At 45.3% G+C, this 17,215-nt stretch overlaps 1 protein-coding gene across 1 annotated transcript; it reads right to left on the bottom strand.

Annotated features, from left to right (window-relative positions):
- Positions 1–5,556: 5,556 nt before the first annotated feature.
- On the bottom strand, positions 5,557–12,217 carry C1QTNF2 (C1q and TNF related 2). The gene is made up of 3 exons (XM_048491155.1): positions 11,877–12,217; positions 7,808–8,059; positions 5,557–6,512 (listed from the first exon to the last, which is right to left on the bottom strand). Exons 2-3 carry the CDS (start codon positions 8,049–8,051, stop codon positions 5,899–5,901), a joined length of 858 nt encoding a protein of 285 aa, XP_048347112.1. The 5' UTR covers positions 8,052–8,059; positions 11,877–12,217; the 3' UTR covers positions 5,557–5,898.
- Between the last annotated feature and the right edge of the window lie 4,998 nt (positions 12,218–17,215).

Genomic DNA, 17,215 nt, shown 5'->3' with positions numbered 1-17,215 from the left:
CTTCCAGGTTTGGTGCTGTGGAGCTGTGCAGCACCTGTTTGTCCTTCCTGCTGACATAGCTGCCACTTACGCTGGCAGAGTGGGCAAATACTTCCAAGATGTGGTTCGCCAGATTGGGCTGTCACTTTGTAATTTAAGCCCAGCGTTGAGACTTGCATATCTGATATCTCAAAATAGCAGTTGGGGTATGTGAAGAAGACAGAAGAGTATTGATTATTAATCTGTAAAAGATAAAAGCATTTTCTGAAGTGGCATAAAAATCACTTCAATCATTACCCCTAAATGTACAATGAAATGTATAATGAAATCAGCTAATTCCCATCTCTCTTTTTCTGGGTAAGAAAGATGGGAGTCAACTGCCATACTCTATTCATCTGGAATTGTACAGTTATATAATAATGGTAGATGGGATGCCAGCTATGACATCAGGGGATGGATACCAAAGTAACATTTTTTTTCAATTGGTTGTAGAAAATACAAAACATTCATAAAAAGCAAAAAAACCATCTTACTGCACATCCAACGTCAAATTATTGAAAACTGCATTGCAATTATTCCTGGGTGCACATAGTTAGCATGCTGAAATGTACTTCTATTATAACACATGGAAACACCGAGGGACATTGTTGCAAAATCCTTTTATTGGAGCAATGGCAGATATCCTTACTTAAGTAGTTTTTTTTTTAGAGGAAGACTTCAAACTTTAATTGGTGGAGTAGCAGATTATGACAGTACTTTTTGCAGTTAAAATAGCATTCTGGCATTGTATTTATGGCACTATGAATCCTCAATGGTTTGCTATAGCTGTTGATAAAATTCCAGTGAGTAAACTATTATGGCAAAAAAAAAGGTAACAGATCAAAAATCTTGTGGTACCTTAAAGATTCAGGTTTATTGAGTCCACTTCATTAGATGGATGAGGTGAATTCTTAAAGATTTATATACACAAAGGGAAGGCAAAATTAGAACAGACTTAAGCTGATTCCACACACGAGTGTAAAAAGTTCGACCCGGTTCCCTGAGAAGGGTACTGACCTAGGTCAAAGGCTTTGTTGTTTCCCACTGCAACCGAAGTCATCTAGCTGGATCCCAGCTCGGAGGGTGGGATCATCTCAGTGCCTCTTCACTGCTCCGTCCCAAATTGGCTACTGTTTCACATGGCCCTGTGTCCTGCTTTTTTAAAAAATAAGATACGTAGGAGCTATGTGGAGGCGACACCACAAAGCGCCGTATAGATGAGAGCAAGATTTGTGCGCCCAGCAGTCGCTTCAAACACCAGAAGAAGAAAAAATGTGCACTTTTCGCTGCGGCGAGTCTTCAGCTCTGTGCATGCCCAAAGTACTCAGCTGAACAGGAGACTCCTGGCGCCGAGATTCCCCACTCACATGGATTCAACCTGATTTCGACCATGGTTCCCGAAAAAAGTGGAGTCGGAAATTTGACGGTGAAACGGGGTGACGCTGGAACGAACCCACATCGAACCCAGTGGTTGTGCGGAGTACCTAGGCCAAACTTAGGTCGAATCTAGGTCGATAATGTAAGTGCGGAATCAACCTCAATTTCTGATATGTCCATACAAAACTCAGAAGCGTACTGACAGCACACTACATATTCATAAATCGCTGCAGTTCTAATAGATAACACAGACTACTTATGTTAAAGAATTTAACATCGAACCTGGTGTTCATGCATCCAATTTTGCAGTTTCTTATTCATTGGCAGGTTTTCTACTAATGTATAGTTACATCTATGTGTAAAGGAAGCCACAGCCCTCCCTTTTCAACACCTGAGCAAGGCTGTTAATGATAGGAGGTTTTGACGGGCACTTGATTCATAGAGTCACCTTGAGTTGGAAACGACAGCACTTAACACACACACAGTTTGCATCACAAATTCCTGACAACTCGTCATGGGGACAAGGTAGCATCAAGAGGGATGACAGGGAAATGAAGAACAGCTTGGGAGGATCCTCTTATCCCTTTCCTTCCATTATATTAATTCACACAAGTTGACATCTCTGCTACTGTCCCGCTCACACAGAAGTCTGTATACTTCACATACAAGCTACAAGCGTCAAGGGTCAGTGCTATCAGTCACAGACCAGGAAAGGGATCTGGGCGTCTTAGTTGATAGTTCCATGGGAATGTCAACTCAATGCATGGCAGCTGTGAAAAAGGCAAACTCTATGCTGGGGATCATTAGGAAAGGAATTGATAATAAAACTGCAAAGATTGTCATGCCCTTATATAAAGCAGTGGTGAGACCGCACTTGGAGTACTGTGTCCAGTTCTGGTCGCTGCATCTCAAAAAGGATATTGAGGAGATAGAAAAAGTGCAGAGAAGGGCAACAAGGATGATTGAGGGACTGGAGCACCTTCCCTATGAGGAGAGGCTGCAGCGTTTGGGACTCTTTAGTTTGGTGAGGAGACAGCTGAGGGGGGATATGATTGAAGTCTATAAAATTATGCATGGGGTAGAAAATGTTGACAGAGAGACATTTTTCTCTCTTTCTCACAATACTAGAACCAGGGGGCATTCATTGAAAATGCTGGGGGGAAGAATTAGGACTAATAAAAGGAAACACTTCTTCACGCAACGTGTGATTGGTGTTTGGAATATGCTGCCACAGGAGGTGGTGATGGCCACTAACCTGGATAGCTTTAAAAGGAGCTTGGACAGATTTATGGAGGAGAAGTCGATCTATGGCTACCAATCTTGATCCTCTTTGATCTGAGATTGCAAATGCCTTAACAGACCAGGTGCTTGGGAGCAACAGCCGCAGAACCATTGCCTTCACATCCTGCACGTGAGCTCCCAAAGGCACCTGGTGGGCCACTGCGAGTAGCAGAGAGCTGGACTAGATGGACTCTGGTCTGATCCAGCTGGCTTGTTCTTATGTTCTTATCACAGTATCTAGAGGTGGGTGATGCAATCCTGGCAGAGGTGCTGTGGATGAGGAAAGAACTCCCCAGCTTCTCATCTGTAGTTTTGACAGTATGAGTTGGAGATTAACAGGTCTGGATGCGGTTTTTATGGGCCAGAGGGATAGCTAGGGTTGCCAGGTCAGAATGGGGTAATATCTGGAGATTTTGGGGAGGGTGGGGTTTGGGAACCCTAGAGATGGCCATGTTTGTCTGTTGTAGCAAATATAAACAAATGTCTTGTGATTACTCTAGAATAAACCAACATCTCTGTGTCTTGTCCATAATCAGTATATTTATTTCCAGCCTGAAGCATACAGAATATAATCAATACAGCTGCAAAATGGAGCTATGGACAGAATGGGGGTGAACATTTTTCTACAAACCTGAAGGAAGTCACAGGATTGTAGATAGATTTGAAACCTGGGCAGGGGGAATCTGGTGATTACAACTCCCCAATAGAAAGAAAATATGTTAGTTTAAGAAAACCTATGGAATTCTCAAAGGTTGTTGGGGGTTGCTAGGCAACCACGACCATATTGCCAAACCTTTCCAGCCTTGATTTCTATAAAGCAAAGGGGTGGGGAGAGAGGCAGGGAGTGGACTGGGAGGCTTTAGACAGAGTTGCCAACTTCCAGGTGGTGGCCGGAGATCTCCTGCTATTACAATTTATCTCCAGGGAACAGAGATAAGTTCACCAGGAGAAAATGGCCACTCTGAAAGGTGGACTCTATGGCATTATACACCACTGAAGTCCCTTCCCTTCCCAAACCCCTCCCTCCTGAAGCTTTACTTCCCAAATCTTCACATATTCCCCAGCCCAGAGCTGGCAACCCTAGGTTTAGAAAAGGTCCTCCATTGTCATGCCTCCTGATGGAGGCTAGGGTTGCCAACTCCAGGTTGGGAAATTCCTGGAGGTTCGGGGGGGTGGAGCCTGGGGAGGGAGCTCAGCAAAGAAGCGATGCCAGAGGCTGCTAGGGTGGTCAGCCTCCAGGTGGGGTGTGGAGTTCTCCAAAAATTACAACTGATCTCCAGAATGCAAAGATCAGAGATCAATTGCAATACTAGCCCGTGGTGGCGAACCTTTGGCACTCCAGATGTTGTGGACTACAATTCCCATCAGCCCCTGCCAGTATGGCCAATTGGCCATGCTGGCAGGGGCTGATGGGAATTGTAGTCCATAACATCTGGAGTGCCAAAGGTTCGCCACCACTGTACTAGACTGTCAGGATTAGAGCTCGGTGTGCTGGTGTGATTCCTAAGTTTATTTGTCTTTCAGTATTGCACTGTCAGAAAAGTGAAATCTCCCAGTTTTTCATCTCCCCACTTCCTTGCAGACCCCCAGCTTGTTAAATACAGATGATAAAATCTTTAGATGGAGACCTTTTCTGTGTCCTGTATGGTTTCAGCGTGTTATTGACATTATACAGATGTGACCTAGCACAAGTGATCAATAGTGATTACCTTATATAGAGGTCCTGGTACACAGAGCTCAGCACAAAAAGAGACCCAAAGATAACTGTCCTGTATCCTGATCAACAAAGTCTAAAACCTTTCTCTGAACTATAGACCCCTTAGGAAGGCTTTAAACTGCTGAATGATATAGCAGGATACAGGGCGCAAGGAGTACCCTTCATGATTTTAAATCACATGAGACAACACAAACATTCCCTTGGGAAAATAGAACTGTGTTGATTGGTAAACTCTTCTCTTTTTCTTTCCCATCTCCACTGTAGATTATTTGAATAATCAGAGTTTATCGACAAGAATTATTCTTCCAAGGGCTGAACACACTAAGATAAAGAAACATGTAAATGTATGTTGAATCCAGATGTCATGTAAAACCAGGGTTTAATCAACTATCACGTATCCTCTGAGAGAACACCATTTCCATTTGCAGAAGAAGTTGCGGCGATTTCTGCTGACTCCTTTCTCCCAGTGCAGACTCCCTCTTTGCCCCCTAAACTTTTCCCAAGGGTCCAGTGACTCCCAAGAACAAAATGGGTGGGAACTCAGTGGGCTACAGCAAGAAGGGAAAGCCATCCATAGATGAATGGATGCATGTCACTGGTTAATGCAGCCATTTGAACACAGGCCACTCCACTAACTATGCTCACTTAGCAAACTGGGATCTGAAACCATGGTCAAAGTTGTTTTCTTAACTACACTTTGTCTTAACAATGATTTTGTGAGATATCAGAAAGATGGCTATGCTGTAGGGATGTCAGTTCTGGGTCAGGAAATCACTGGAGATTTTGAGGGGGGAGCCTGGGGTGGGGTACAATGACATAACAGTTCACCCTGCAAAGCAGCCGTTTTCTCCAGGGGAACTGATCTCTATCATCTGAGGATCAGTTGTAATAGCGGGAGATCATCAAATTCCACCTGAAGGTTGGCAGCCAGCGTGGCGTACCGCCCATTGGGAAAAGAGGGCAGTTGCCTTAGGCGCCAAAATTTTTCGTCACATCGGAGCACCTGATTTCTAAGCCCTGCCCACTCTGTACAGTGGCCCACAAGCCACCAGAGGCAGAGCAGGAGAACAGGGAGCTCTGCCTCCAGTGAACTTGGGCTGCTGGGGCTGTCCAGGAAGGGTGAGTGCTGCGGCTGGGCTGCTCCGCCCATGGGGGGCATCAAACTCAGGTTTTGCCCAGGGTGCCAGTTTGCCTAGGTACGCCACTGCTGGGGTGACACAGGAGGAAAGGAAAAGAACAAAGGCAATAAAGCCAACATCTGAGTGGTGTTCTGGAAGCCAAATCCTGGTTCCAACAAGTTAACTGTAAATTAAACCAGGGATTTGTGTTACGTCTGGGCCATTTATCTGGCTATCAATATTGTAGCCCTGATGTTTGGCCACAGTCCATATTAATTAGGCCGGCCATGGCAGAAAGAAGGCTGTTTCACAGCTATATGTACATTGTAGCTATACCTTTTTCACACTCCGTTTCCTGTTAGAATTTATTGGCAATGGAGTCTTTCCTTATATTTCATTGAGGTAATCCTGGTCAGCATATATCAGAAACCCAGTGAAAAGGCTGTCTGTCCAGTATGGGTCATAAAAGAGTCCATTCTGTTCTGCGTAGAAGATCTGTAGCCAGACCTCATCATCTTGTTTTAGAGAAAGAATAGTTGATCCAGAAGCTACATCATGGTTACCAGTATTGGCATCAAATGTTTTTATCCGGTACTGTCCATTCTGCACTAGCCCAATAGCCAAATGTTTATTGGCCAAAGTGATGTCATAGGTAAAATAGTAGATGCCAGGGATACTGCATACAAATTTCCCACTGGAAGCATTATAATGTTCACCTTCATTCATCAGGATCTTGTCAAACTTTATGGGCAGTCTCTCCCTTGGGTAGCTTTTGGTCACTGCAACGGAGAAGGCTGACTTGGCTTTATTGGCCCCGCAGCTGCAGGGTCCTGGCATCCCAATGTCCCCCCGTGCTCCTTTAGGGCCTTTCTTTCCTGATGCCCCATTTTTTCCAGGGTTTCCTTTGAGACCCTTTGGACCACGAGGACCAGCTTTGCCAATGGCTCCGGCTTTTCCTTTTGGCCCTGGTTTGCCTGAGTTTCCTCCTTTGCCTTCTGGACCTAAGAGACAAATCAGCTTCAGTGAGTTTTCATATGACTGATTTGAATGCAATATGCAATCATCTTTATACTTTAGGGTGTCCTTTAGGATACAACTATGATGAAACATCACTGGACATTTTTAGTAATGGTAGACAGGAAGTATCCCAAAAGACAGATGCTTCCTATTATATTTTGAGTAATTGTCAGCACTGGTTGTTCTGCCTGTGCTCACCCTCTCTTGCCAACTCCAGGCTAGACAATTCCTGGAGATTTGGGGGTGATGCATAAGGAAGACAAGAACTCCGGGTCCAGCCTGGAGGTTGGTATCCCTCGCTCATATTGCTAGAAAATCAGAATATATCAGCATCCTGTACACAGAGAATGTAACCTTTTAAAGAAGACAAATAATGTTCATATTAGGATAAAAAGTGCCACTACTAGCAGAATGGATCTGTAGAATCCAACCGAATAAAACCACAACTAAAAATAAACAAGTCAAATTACAAAGAAGCAAATAACCTTCTGAAACCATTTCCCCTCCTTACCCAAAGGAATGCTTAAACAGAACCGTTTTACCTGCTGTGGGAAAGAAAGGAGAGGAGAACAGAAGGACTTATCTGGGGGAGATATTCTAAGGCAGTGATGGCGAACCTATGGCACGGGTGCCAGAGGTGGCACTCGGAGCCCTCTCTGTGGGCACGCGCACACAGAGTTCATCATGTGGGGGGTGGAAAATCACCCACCCACCTACCCACCCACACATACACATACATATACATCTAGGCTGGCCTGAGCCACTGAGCACGATGTGCATGCACCGCGGTGAGCAGGAGGACTCGGCTGGTAGCCCTGGGACTTGCTGGAGGCTGGAGCAGGCTGGCCCCTGCTCGAGTGGGTGGGGCGGAGGAAGAGGGAGCCAACCATTTTTTCTAAACCAAAACCTCAGCATTCAGGTTAATTGCTGTGTTGGCACTTTGTGATAAATACGTGGGGTTTGGGTTGCAATTTGGGCACTTGGTCTCGAAAAGGTTCACCATCACTGTTCTAAGGTGTAAAGAGCAGCAACTGTAAACAAATCCCTATCCCTGCTTCCCACCTGCCTCAGTTTGGATGGTTAAGGTACTTGGAACAGAACTCCCAATGGTTATTTTGCAGGTGGGGGTGGGGGGTGTTCTTTAGAATTTGGTGGTGCTGGTGCTTATTTTAAAAAGCCCCTTTATGTCATTTCTTCATTTGGCTGGTGTGGGTTTCCCTGCAGTTTGTAAATTTTTGCTGTGATCAAGATAGAGATGTGAAAGGAATCAGCTGCTCACCTTCTTCTCCCACCGCTCCTTTCTCCCCATCCTTTCCATCCTGTCCATCTCTTCCTGGGAAGCCCATCCTTCCCATAGTCCCAGGTGGACCTGGAGGTCCTGGTGGTCCTGGAAGGCCTTTTGGTCCTGGCATGCTGCAGACAAGTTGCCGGGAGCCTTTCTGGCTTTCTGCTTTGACAAAACTACTGAGAAGATGATTAGCGATACAAGGCACAGTCCAGACAAACAGAACCAAGAAAATCATGATGAAGTCTGTGAAAAGAGAGGGGGGGGGGGCTGTTAGCAGACGTATTTTGTATTCTTCAGCTCACAAAACGTGAAAATAATAGGATTGACACCTTTGTCTAGTTCACTTTTATCCCATGTTTCCTCTGAGCTGCTCAGGGTAGCACATGTGAGTCACCTTTCCCCAGTCTGGGCTTGTTTAACAAAGGACTGAGCTGAGGCTTGATTGAGTTATGTTGAGGAGTGGAGGAGGTTTGCACCTGGGCCTTTTCTTATATAGTCCAAAGGGTCTGGGGCAGCTTCAGAGTCTGACAGAGCTTTGTTTAGCATTTCCATGGAGATTTCAGGCAGGTGAACTACTCCCTCCTGGGGTGCCCTGACTAGTTCCAGGTCTTTGGCAGTCATGTTAAGAGAGGTTTCCAGAGAGGGCATATCTAGGGGTCCCTGTGGTATCAATGGCAGAAATCCAAATGAAAGGGAAAATGGAATGAGGCACAGAACCAGATTTCAGTTGGGATACCAAAGAACTGAAAATATGCAATGGGAGCTAATGGCAGACCTGCCACTTTTGGAGAGAGAGACACTCCAAGAGAGAGAGAGCCTTTAACACCTGTCAACTGAGCAGAAATCAACAGGTGCAGCTTTTCTCACATTGCATCTCCATCATGGGAAATAAGGTTATTTTGTTCATTTCTGCCTGTTATGCCACTTCATAGTTCACAGTTCACAGAACACACTTTTTCTGCTCTTCATTTTTGGGTTCTTTCTTTGGGAGTTTCATCATCTTGAAATGTCAGAACTTCATGGATAGGAAGTTCATATCTGGAAATAGATATCAGGGTTTGGAGAGTTTATGCACTATAATTCATATTGCATGCTTTTAAATTTTTTTTTTAATGCATGCGTCGAGCTGTGGGAAAAGAAGGTGTATAAGTTCAAGTAATATAACATTATAAAATAAATTGTCATCACTTCCCAAGCCTGCCCTCAGATCTGGGGAAATAGGGGATCAAAGGAATGAAGTGTGCATGGTGTATGGGATGAGGATAAAGCAAAAACAGTTAGCACATCATTTGCTTTGGGACTTCACATCACTGGAGAAATGTGTTATAAATTATTGCTGTTCAAAGAGCTTAACCATTTGGGAATGTATGTGATTAAGAACATAGTAAAGGAAAAGAGAGTTAAGAAAATAAATTTCAGAGAAGCTCAGATGATAACCTTTGGGTGGGTGGGGAATCTCTTTGTGTTCATATCAGATGACTGCTGTCCAAAGTAGGACACTGGCTACCAAACCTCCAAACCAGAGATGGTTCAATATTCATCTCTGTCACAATCTAAATGAGGGAATCTGTGTTCTGATAAATCCCAGCAAGTTCACATCTGCCTCTTTTCAGACACAAGGCTTTGTTTTGGCCAAGGCTCCAATTGGGCTTCAACTCCAAAACCTGTTTCAAATATGAGAGCTGAAAGCTGCAAATAAGAACAAAACTCCTCTGGGCAGGTGCAAAGTACCTCCCTCCCCGCTCACTGCTGAGAAACTGAAGTCAGGCCTCACGGATTCATGACCAGGATGTCTGGGTCAGAGGATATGAATTCCAGACTAGCTCCTTTTTAAAAGTGTTGTAACCAGAACAAATGAGCTCCAGATCTATTCCTGCCTCAGTACCTTCCATATTTACAACTTTCACATTTACAACATACAGTGCAATGCAATGATTCTCTGGCTAAGGTACCATCTGCTCTTCCCCAAAGGAATTTTCTTGCCTAAGCCAGACAAACAAAGGATCCTGTTTCACCCAGGAGCTAGGCTGCTTAGAGCCATCTAGGGGCCCCAGACAAAGACCCCCTCCCAGATCTAATTCAGTCATCATAGGAATAATTTGCCAGTATCCATGAACCCCAAGGTGACTGCAGACTCCATACATTTATCCACATATGTTTATCCCTTTCTCTCAGCAACCCTCTCCAGGATTGCTGATGAGTGCTAGTATGACCCCTCTCTTTGGTCTCAGAACACCAAAACAATTATAGGATGATTACACTGCAGACTGCTGATTCCAAGACTCACAATGAAAATCTAATCCCTGCAGGCTGCCTTCCCGCTCCAGGATTACCCACCTCAAGTGGAGCTGGAGTTCTCCTGGAATTGCAACTACCTTCAGACTTTAGAAGTCAGTTACCCAAGAAGAAAAGACAGCTTTGAAGGTGAGTGGCAGGGCATCTAATCTCTGCGGAGCTCTCTCCTCTTTCCAAATGCCAACCTTACCAGGCACTATTCCCAAATCTCCAGCACTTTTCCAAGGTGGAACTGTCAACCCTGCACTTCCACACCTCAAAATGTAGCATAGGCATTTCATGGGGACACTTGTGCACACACAGAGAGTTGAACTGTCTTCCAGAATCTTTTATATGTTTCCTCAAAGCAAAATGCTTTTAATGTACATATACTGCATGTTTACTGGCTCTGTTTAAACAAGCAAAAGTCTACTCAAACCACCATCAGGATAGGGTAAGACGAAGCACCTGCAAAGGGCAGAGCACAGCAGTGGTGGAGGAAGTCAAGTTGTGCTTTTGATAGCTGTGAAGAGCCATATTGAACAGTTGTGTGTTTTCCTTTGTGTGAACTTCATTTCTGTGACTCCTCTGGTCAATATAACTTGCAGACCTTAAGGAATTAGCACAAAGCTAACATGCATCTAGTTTAATGATATAGAATGAAATTCACTGAGTTACCATGTCTCAGACACCCCTCAACTAATTCCACAAAGAAGCATGCAGTGACACAAAGGCTTCCTGAACTGTTATGGGGGATATTGATGACTATTATCATTTCCTACTAAAAGGGACCAACTTATATGGACTGTATCAAATACAAGGGGGTTGTCAGTTCTCTTCCTCTGTATGCATCAGTTCTTAATCAGAACGTTTCACATGAACAAGAATTGATTCCTTCTACATAGGTTGGCTGCACAGAATGCCCCCACATATTACTAAATAAACACAGCTATGTTGCAAAAGGTGCTCCCATAGTGACCCATATGCCAGCCATGACTGCAAGTCTACTTGGGAGAAAAACTGCTAATGCAAAGGTCATCAAACCCATGTGGGAGAATCCTTCAATTTCTTAAAGAGAATCATGGAAAGTAGCTGAAAAAACTCCAGATTCTTTTTGCTTTTGTGCTGGTGCATCATGATTGTTTCAGCTGAAAAAATAATTGAAAAAAAGAACCCAGCAAGATTTGAAGATGGACCAAGACAGACAGATGCAACATATGAAAGATGTGAATCAGATCAAGGGTGGTGATACTGGAGGAAAAACAAGAAGATGTGCATTTATTGAAATAATGGTGTGCAAAATCCCTCTCATTGTTAATAGCAGTGAGCAGCCTTTAAGACTGGAAAGGAAGTCATTGTCTGGGGGAATTCAGCAGGAGACAAGTACAGAGTGATACCAGGAAGGACTTGGCCTCTTGTCCCTTGATCCAGTCCAAAAACTTGGAACTCAGCCCCAGAGCTTCTGTTGCCATTGAGCCTGCTGCAATTGTCTGGGGTTGGCCTAAGTAAAACTCTCCCTGTTGCATCAGTAGCAAGAGAAAAGACTTTGCACAGTTTGTACAACCAGCTCTCTTAAACAACTCAGCATTGCCTCCCTGCAAGTCAGCTATGATCCCATTGAAAGTTTCTATACAAGTTTCAAGTGCTTTACCAGCCTGACTTTGCGCATTTTGCTTGGGAATAAAACCTTCTGAACTTTATGGAAGTTATTTCCAAGTAAATATGCTTAGAATAATGGTTGCAAACCTCACTTGGATACATTTTTATGAAAGAAAGCACTACTCACAAGCACAAATTCCTTCAACAGGATCCTGACAGCCAGTAGGAAAACTGCTAAATCTCAAACCGATAATTCCCCGCAGAGCATCCTCTTTGTCCAGTTGAGTGTGATTCCTAGCTGCAAAGCACTCCCTTTCAATAGGCTGGAAGCATTCTGGACGGTTTCAGTCAAGTTTGTGAAAGTGGGTTTCTTTCATTTGCGTTCTCCGTTCCTTGCAACAGCTTCAGATTTTGGCTCAGCTTTGCCAGAGGCATATTTTGATTATTGTGTAATGTGTTTGAGCTTCTGCCTCATGTCACGTGAGGTGGGGAAGAAAACTTCACACACATGTGGCTGAATGCTTGGAAAGCTCCAGATGCTTGGAAACATTCCTTCTCCTCCTTTGCTGAACTTGAATGCTTGAAAAGACCAGGCTTTATTCAGCATCTGCCACAGAGCACACAGAACTGATGTTAGCTTGATGGCTGACTGGTGTCCTGAGGGCTGAATTTCACCCCTGGCAACTCTGCCAAATGTTAATCAGGGTGTGGTAAAGAATTTGTTTATAGTTCTACTCCCAAGGAAAGGGTAAATATTTTCAGATTGAGCTATTCTGTGCTTCTAACTTTCTTGCAGTTTTTACATACAGTGTCCCAGCTATACTCCAGTATGTGTACTCCATCATTGTAAACTGATCCTGAATACAAATGAGCAAGATGGGGGACTATACCCAAAGGATGTTGTCTTTACCACTGCAAATCAATCAGAGCATGCTCTCTCTGTGGTACAAGACTTGCCAGGAAGCCAAAAGACATAGCCTTTAGTTCCTCCTTCTGTAGCACCCTGCCAGATACAGAGTCAGTCAGCATGACTAATGACTGTCACTTAGAGGAGGGTAAGGCACTGTTCCAGTTGACTCGCAATAATGGGTTTAAATTATGGGCAGAAAGATACTGGCTGGATATTTCTGGATGACTCATCAACCTTGGATCCTTTTCAGTCCAGCTTCCATCCTGGCCACGGGACGGAGACCATGCTGGTCGCCATCACAGATGAACTTCAACTACAGCTGGACCGAGGTGGGTCAGCACTGCTGGTGTTATTAGATATGAATGTAGTTTTTGATGTGGTCAATCATGATCATTTGGCCCACCGCCTCGCTGATGCTGGGATTCGAAGGGCAGCCTTGAAATGGCTTACCTTGTTTCAGCAGAACCAGGGACAGAAGTTGACGGCTGGTTGTGGGGTTGATGTCCCAGCAACAGCCACTAATTTGTGGAGTGCTGCAGGGGGCGATCCTTTCCCCGATGTTATTTAGCATCTACCTGCAGCCCCCTGCACATCTAGTTTGGAGCTTTGGGCTGGGCTGTCCCCAATATGCAGATGACACCGATCTATTTCTGTTGATGGAGGGCTGGGCAGCTGCTGCCCCTATGGCTCTAGCTCAGTGTCTGGAGGTGTAGCTGGATGGATGAAACAGAGCAGACTGAAACTAAACCCATCAAAGACAGAGGTCCTGTGGCTGGGCCGAGGAGGGACATTGAAGGGCTTCCAACTGCCTTGCTTAGATGGAGTAGCTTTAACACCTGCCACTTCTATCAAGAACCTGGGTGTGACCTTGGAGTCTTCCTTATCTATGGAGGTCCAGGTCTCACAGATGGTGAAAGTCACCTTTTCCCATCTGCACCAGGCCAGACAGTTGGCCCCCTCCCTATCCCGTTCAGATCTGGCCACAGCAGTCCTTGTAATGGTCACCTCCAGGCTGGATTACTGTAACTCGCTTATGCAGGCCTGCCTTTGAGACTGATCTGGAATTGAGACTGGTTCAGAATGCAGTAGTGAGACATATTACAACAGTCTTATGCCAGCTGCACTGGCTGCCAATTGAGTTTGGGATCATATTCAAAGCGTTGGTTTTAAACTTGAGTAGTCTGGGACCCTCATATCTTCGAGACTATATCTCCCTGTATCACCTATGGAGGATGCTTTGATCGTCTGAAAGTAATCTGCTGGGGGCCCCCAGCCCGAAGGATTTCTGGTTTGCCTCAACCAGAGCCAGAGCCTTTTCAACCCTGGCTCCTGCCTGGTGGAACTCTGGCCCTTTCCCCTCTTTAAAAATAATGCGCAGGCCTACCGGTTTCGTAAAACACTGGCGTTTTTGAGCGCGCAGTCACAGTCCCCACTGCAGCGGCTCCTTCGGAAGACCTTTTGAAAACCGCGAACCTAGCGTGGCATCAGAATTCTTGCATTCCCCCACGGCCGCGCGCTACTCGTTGGTGGTCAGGGCGGGTCTCCAATCTGATTGGTCCGTGTGCCGTTGATGGGCAGGGCAGGTCTGCACTCCGATTGGTCTGTCCGCTGGCTCGGAGGTCGAACAATTATTTTTAAAAACGAGCGGGGAAGACACACCCACAACTCGCGACACACAGTCGTCCTTTGCAATTCCATAAATTTTGCAAAAACCTTGCGGGGACTCATGTGCATTACTCAACATTCACTTTTAAAAATCCACAATGGTCCGCAAGTGCTACGACAAACCATGCCGACGAACCCCTGTTCACTCGTCCAGGCGAGTAGACGAACAGTATGGGATCATGCGGCTTTTCTTTTCGGCTTTTGAAGAGGGTGCGCTGGATAGATCGCAGAGAAACGAAAGCGTCTCTCCCCTTTTGGTGAATGTCACCCCCCTTCAATCGCGTTTCGAATGCTTGAATAAACGAATAAACGAATATCTCTGCAATAAGCAGATAAACGAATAAACGAATAATCGATAGAACAAGCAGATGAAAATGGCCGCGTGCACTCAAGGCTGTGAGCAAACGCCTGGCTACTGGTAAAGAAAATGGGGGAAGATGACGATGCGCACGCAGTGCGCACGCCCCGCCTTCGCCTGATTGGACGGGATGGGCCACGTCACTCAGAGCGGCGGGAAGTCTGAAACCCCGGGGTGACCACACACCCTTCCCCACAACCCCGCGCTCTCCGCGAGGTTATTCAAAAAGCTCAGTTTTGAAGAGGAGCGGAAAACCGCGCGCTGAGGAGGCGCGAGAGCGGCTGCATCGGGGCGGCTGCGTTGTCGCCGCCCCAGTAGTGGGGAGTGCCGCGGGACCCCGCGGTACTTCCGTAGAGAAGCGCGCGGCATAAGGTAAGTGGGGAAAGGGCCTCTATCAGCTGACATCAGGGCCCTGAGAGAGCTTAATCAGTTTCTCAGGGCCTGTAACAGAGATGCTCTACCATGCCTTTGGTTGAGGCTATCTCGTGAGTGGGGTGTGTCATCTGGAATAGCCGGCCTCCCTCATCCATATTTACATCTGACATTAAATTATTACTACCTGCACCATATTATTAGAGTCTTCCTCCCCTCCATTGTTTTTTTTTTTATTAGGCTTGAGGATATAAATCGGCAGCCATCTGTATTGGTTTTGCATGGCAATATCTAAGTGTTAGATTGTATTTATTGTAGGATTTGTAACTTGTATTATTTTAATATCTACTTGTAAGCCTCCCTGGGCACAGTCTTTGTTGGGAATTCACCGGGGTGTAAATATAATAAAGAAATCTAACAAAGTACCAACTGAGGGTAGAATTTGCAGTTGCCAAACAGGAGGTGTTGAAAACTTGGAACATATATTATTTGAATGCTCATACTATGATGAGATACGTTGGATGCTTCTGTCCTTTGACCAGACAAACTCTCCTTTGGCTAAGAAAGAAAAGGTTAAAATACTGTTATCAGATACCAATAAAAATCTAACGTACCAAGTTTGCCTGGATATCAAGTAAAATCAGGAAGGCCCGACAGAGTACTACTAGCTCTGCCAGCTAATCCTTATTATTAATTATTATTAGACTGACCTTCCACTCATTATCTTGAGCTGATGTTCTGAGTTCCTGAGGCCTATTATCTGCATTTTATTAACTGTTTTAATCTGTATATTTGTAATATCTGTAAATTTTATGATTTTAATTCTTTTGGATCTTGCTGGTCAATGACCGTAAATAAACTATGATGATGATAATAAAGAAATATAAGGATTTTTTTTTTACAGTCAGAGTAGTTCAGCAGTGGCTATCTAGGGAGGTGGTGAGCAGTCTTCACACAGTGACTGGATGAACACTTGTCAGGGATGTCTTAGGGTGGTCTTACATTAAGCAGGGGGGTTGGACTAGATGGCCAGTATGGCCCCTCCCAACTATGAGGCAAAGAAGCGGCCGTGACTTACCACGGCCGCCATTGCTGATGGGGAAGGGACAGCCTCCTTGGTGGCTGCCACCTTCCCTGGTGGCCTTGCGAGCTTCCGAGTGCTCGCGAGGTTTTTTCCGGGCCCTAGGGCGCCAAGCAGTAACGCTGGGCTCCCTGATGTTGGTGGGGAGGTGGGCCTAGGCAGCCTTTATAAGGCTGGGCCTGGCCTACTCTTGGTGTCAGCGGGTAAAATACCTGCTTTATTGGAACCTCCTTATGAGATTTGGGGTAGAGCAAGCCAAGGGGTAACCTGCCCAGATGTGGGCTTCTATGGCTTGCGCCCCTGGCAGCTAAGAGTCTTCAGGAAGTGGCAACCGCCCATCTGGAATCTCACAGCTGCTCCAGCGTGTGATAATTTTTCATCGGCAGGCGTGCTGAGAAAAATTTAGGTGTCTGGGGGACAGCACTCGTGCTGCCCAGCACACAGATCAGACCCTCATGCTGCGCCTTACGCTTTGTTTACCTTGAACCAATTTTTGTTAATAAAATGGCTATGGCCAACTTTTTCCCACACAAAAAAGAGTGTGTACTTTCATTTATTCCAGGAATGGCAAGGAGGCCTTTAGTTACTTCCCTCAAGCAGCAAATGCCTCACAGACTTAATTTTGTTGTTGGATGCATGCCTAAGTAGCATATGTGCTTACCCACACTTCTGTAAAAGTCAAGAATCTATTCCCAATTAGAAAGGTACCTTGATATCTAGCAAACAATTTCATTTATATCCTGCTGCATTGACTTTGTCGTAACGTTTTTATAGTGGGAAGGTGGAAAACATGTGAAAATGTTATATGGTAAGCAGTTCTAGAGCAGTCTTCTGGGGGTGGTTTTGTTTGGGAGAGTGAACAAGCATTAGAGATCCACAGGATTTATTTACAAACTTACAGGTTAAGTGTAGCTGAGGGCAAAGTTACTACTACAGGGCACATCAGATCCTGCACAGTGCCGTGGCGTTCCTGGCTTGAAAGCCTGGGTAGAAGCTGACTAAAGCCAGCTCCACCTGTGAACACCCCAGACTGTTCCCCTGTGCTGGCATCCATTTGAATGCCAGCATAGCTCCATGGTGGCACTCACCTCTAGGTTTGGACGCCATGTTGTGAGGTGCCTGGACTTTGGTGTTTTCCCT

The sequence above is a fragment of the Sphaerodactylus townsendi genome, linkage group LG03, assembly GCF_021028975.2.
Source record: "Sphaerodactylus townsendi isolate TG3544 linkage group LG03, MPM_Stown_v2.3, whole genome shotgun sequence".
Classification (NCBI taxonomy): Eukaryota; Metazoa; Chordata; class Lepidosauria; order Squamata; family Sphaerodactylidae; genus Sphaerodactylus; species Sphaerodactylus townsendi.
Note: the sequence above shows the minus strand (reverse complement) of the source record. Positions and strands in the feature narration are given on the sequence as shown.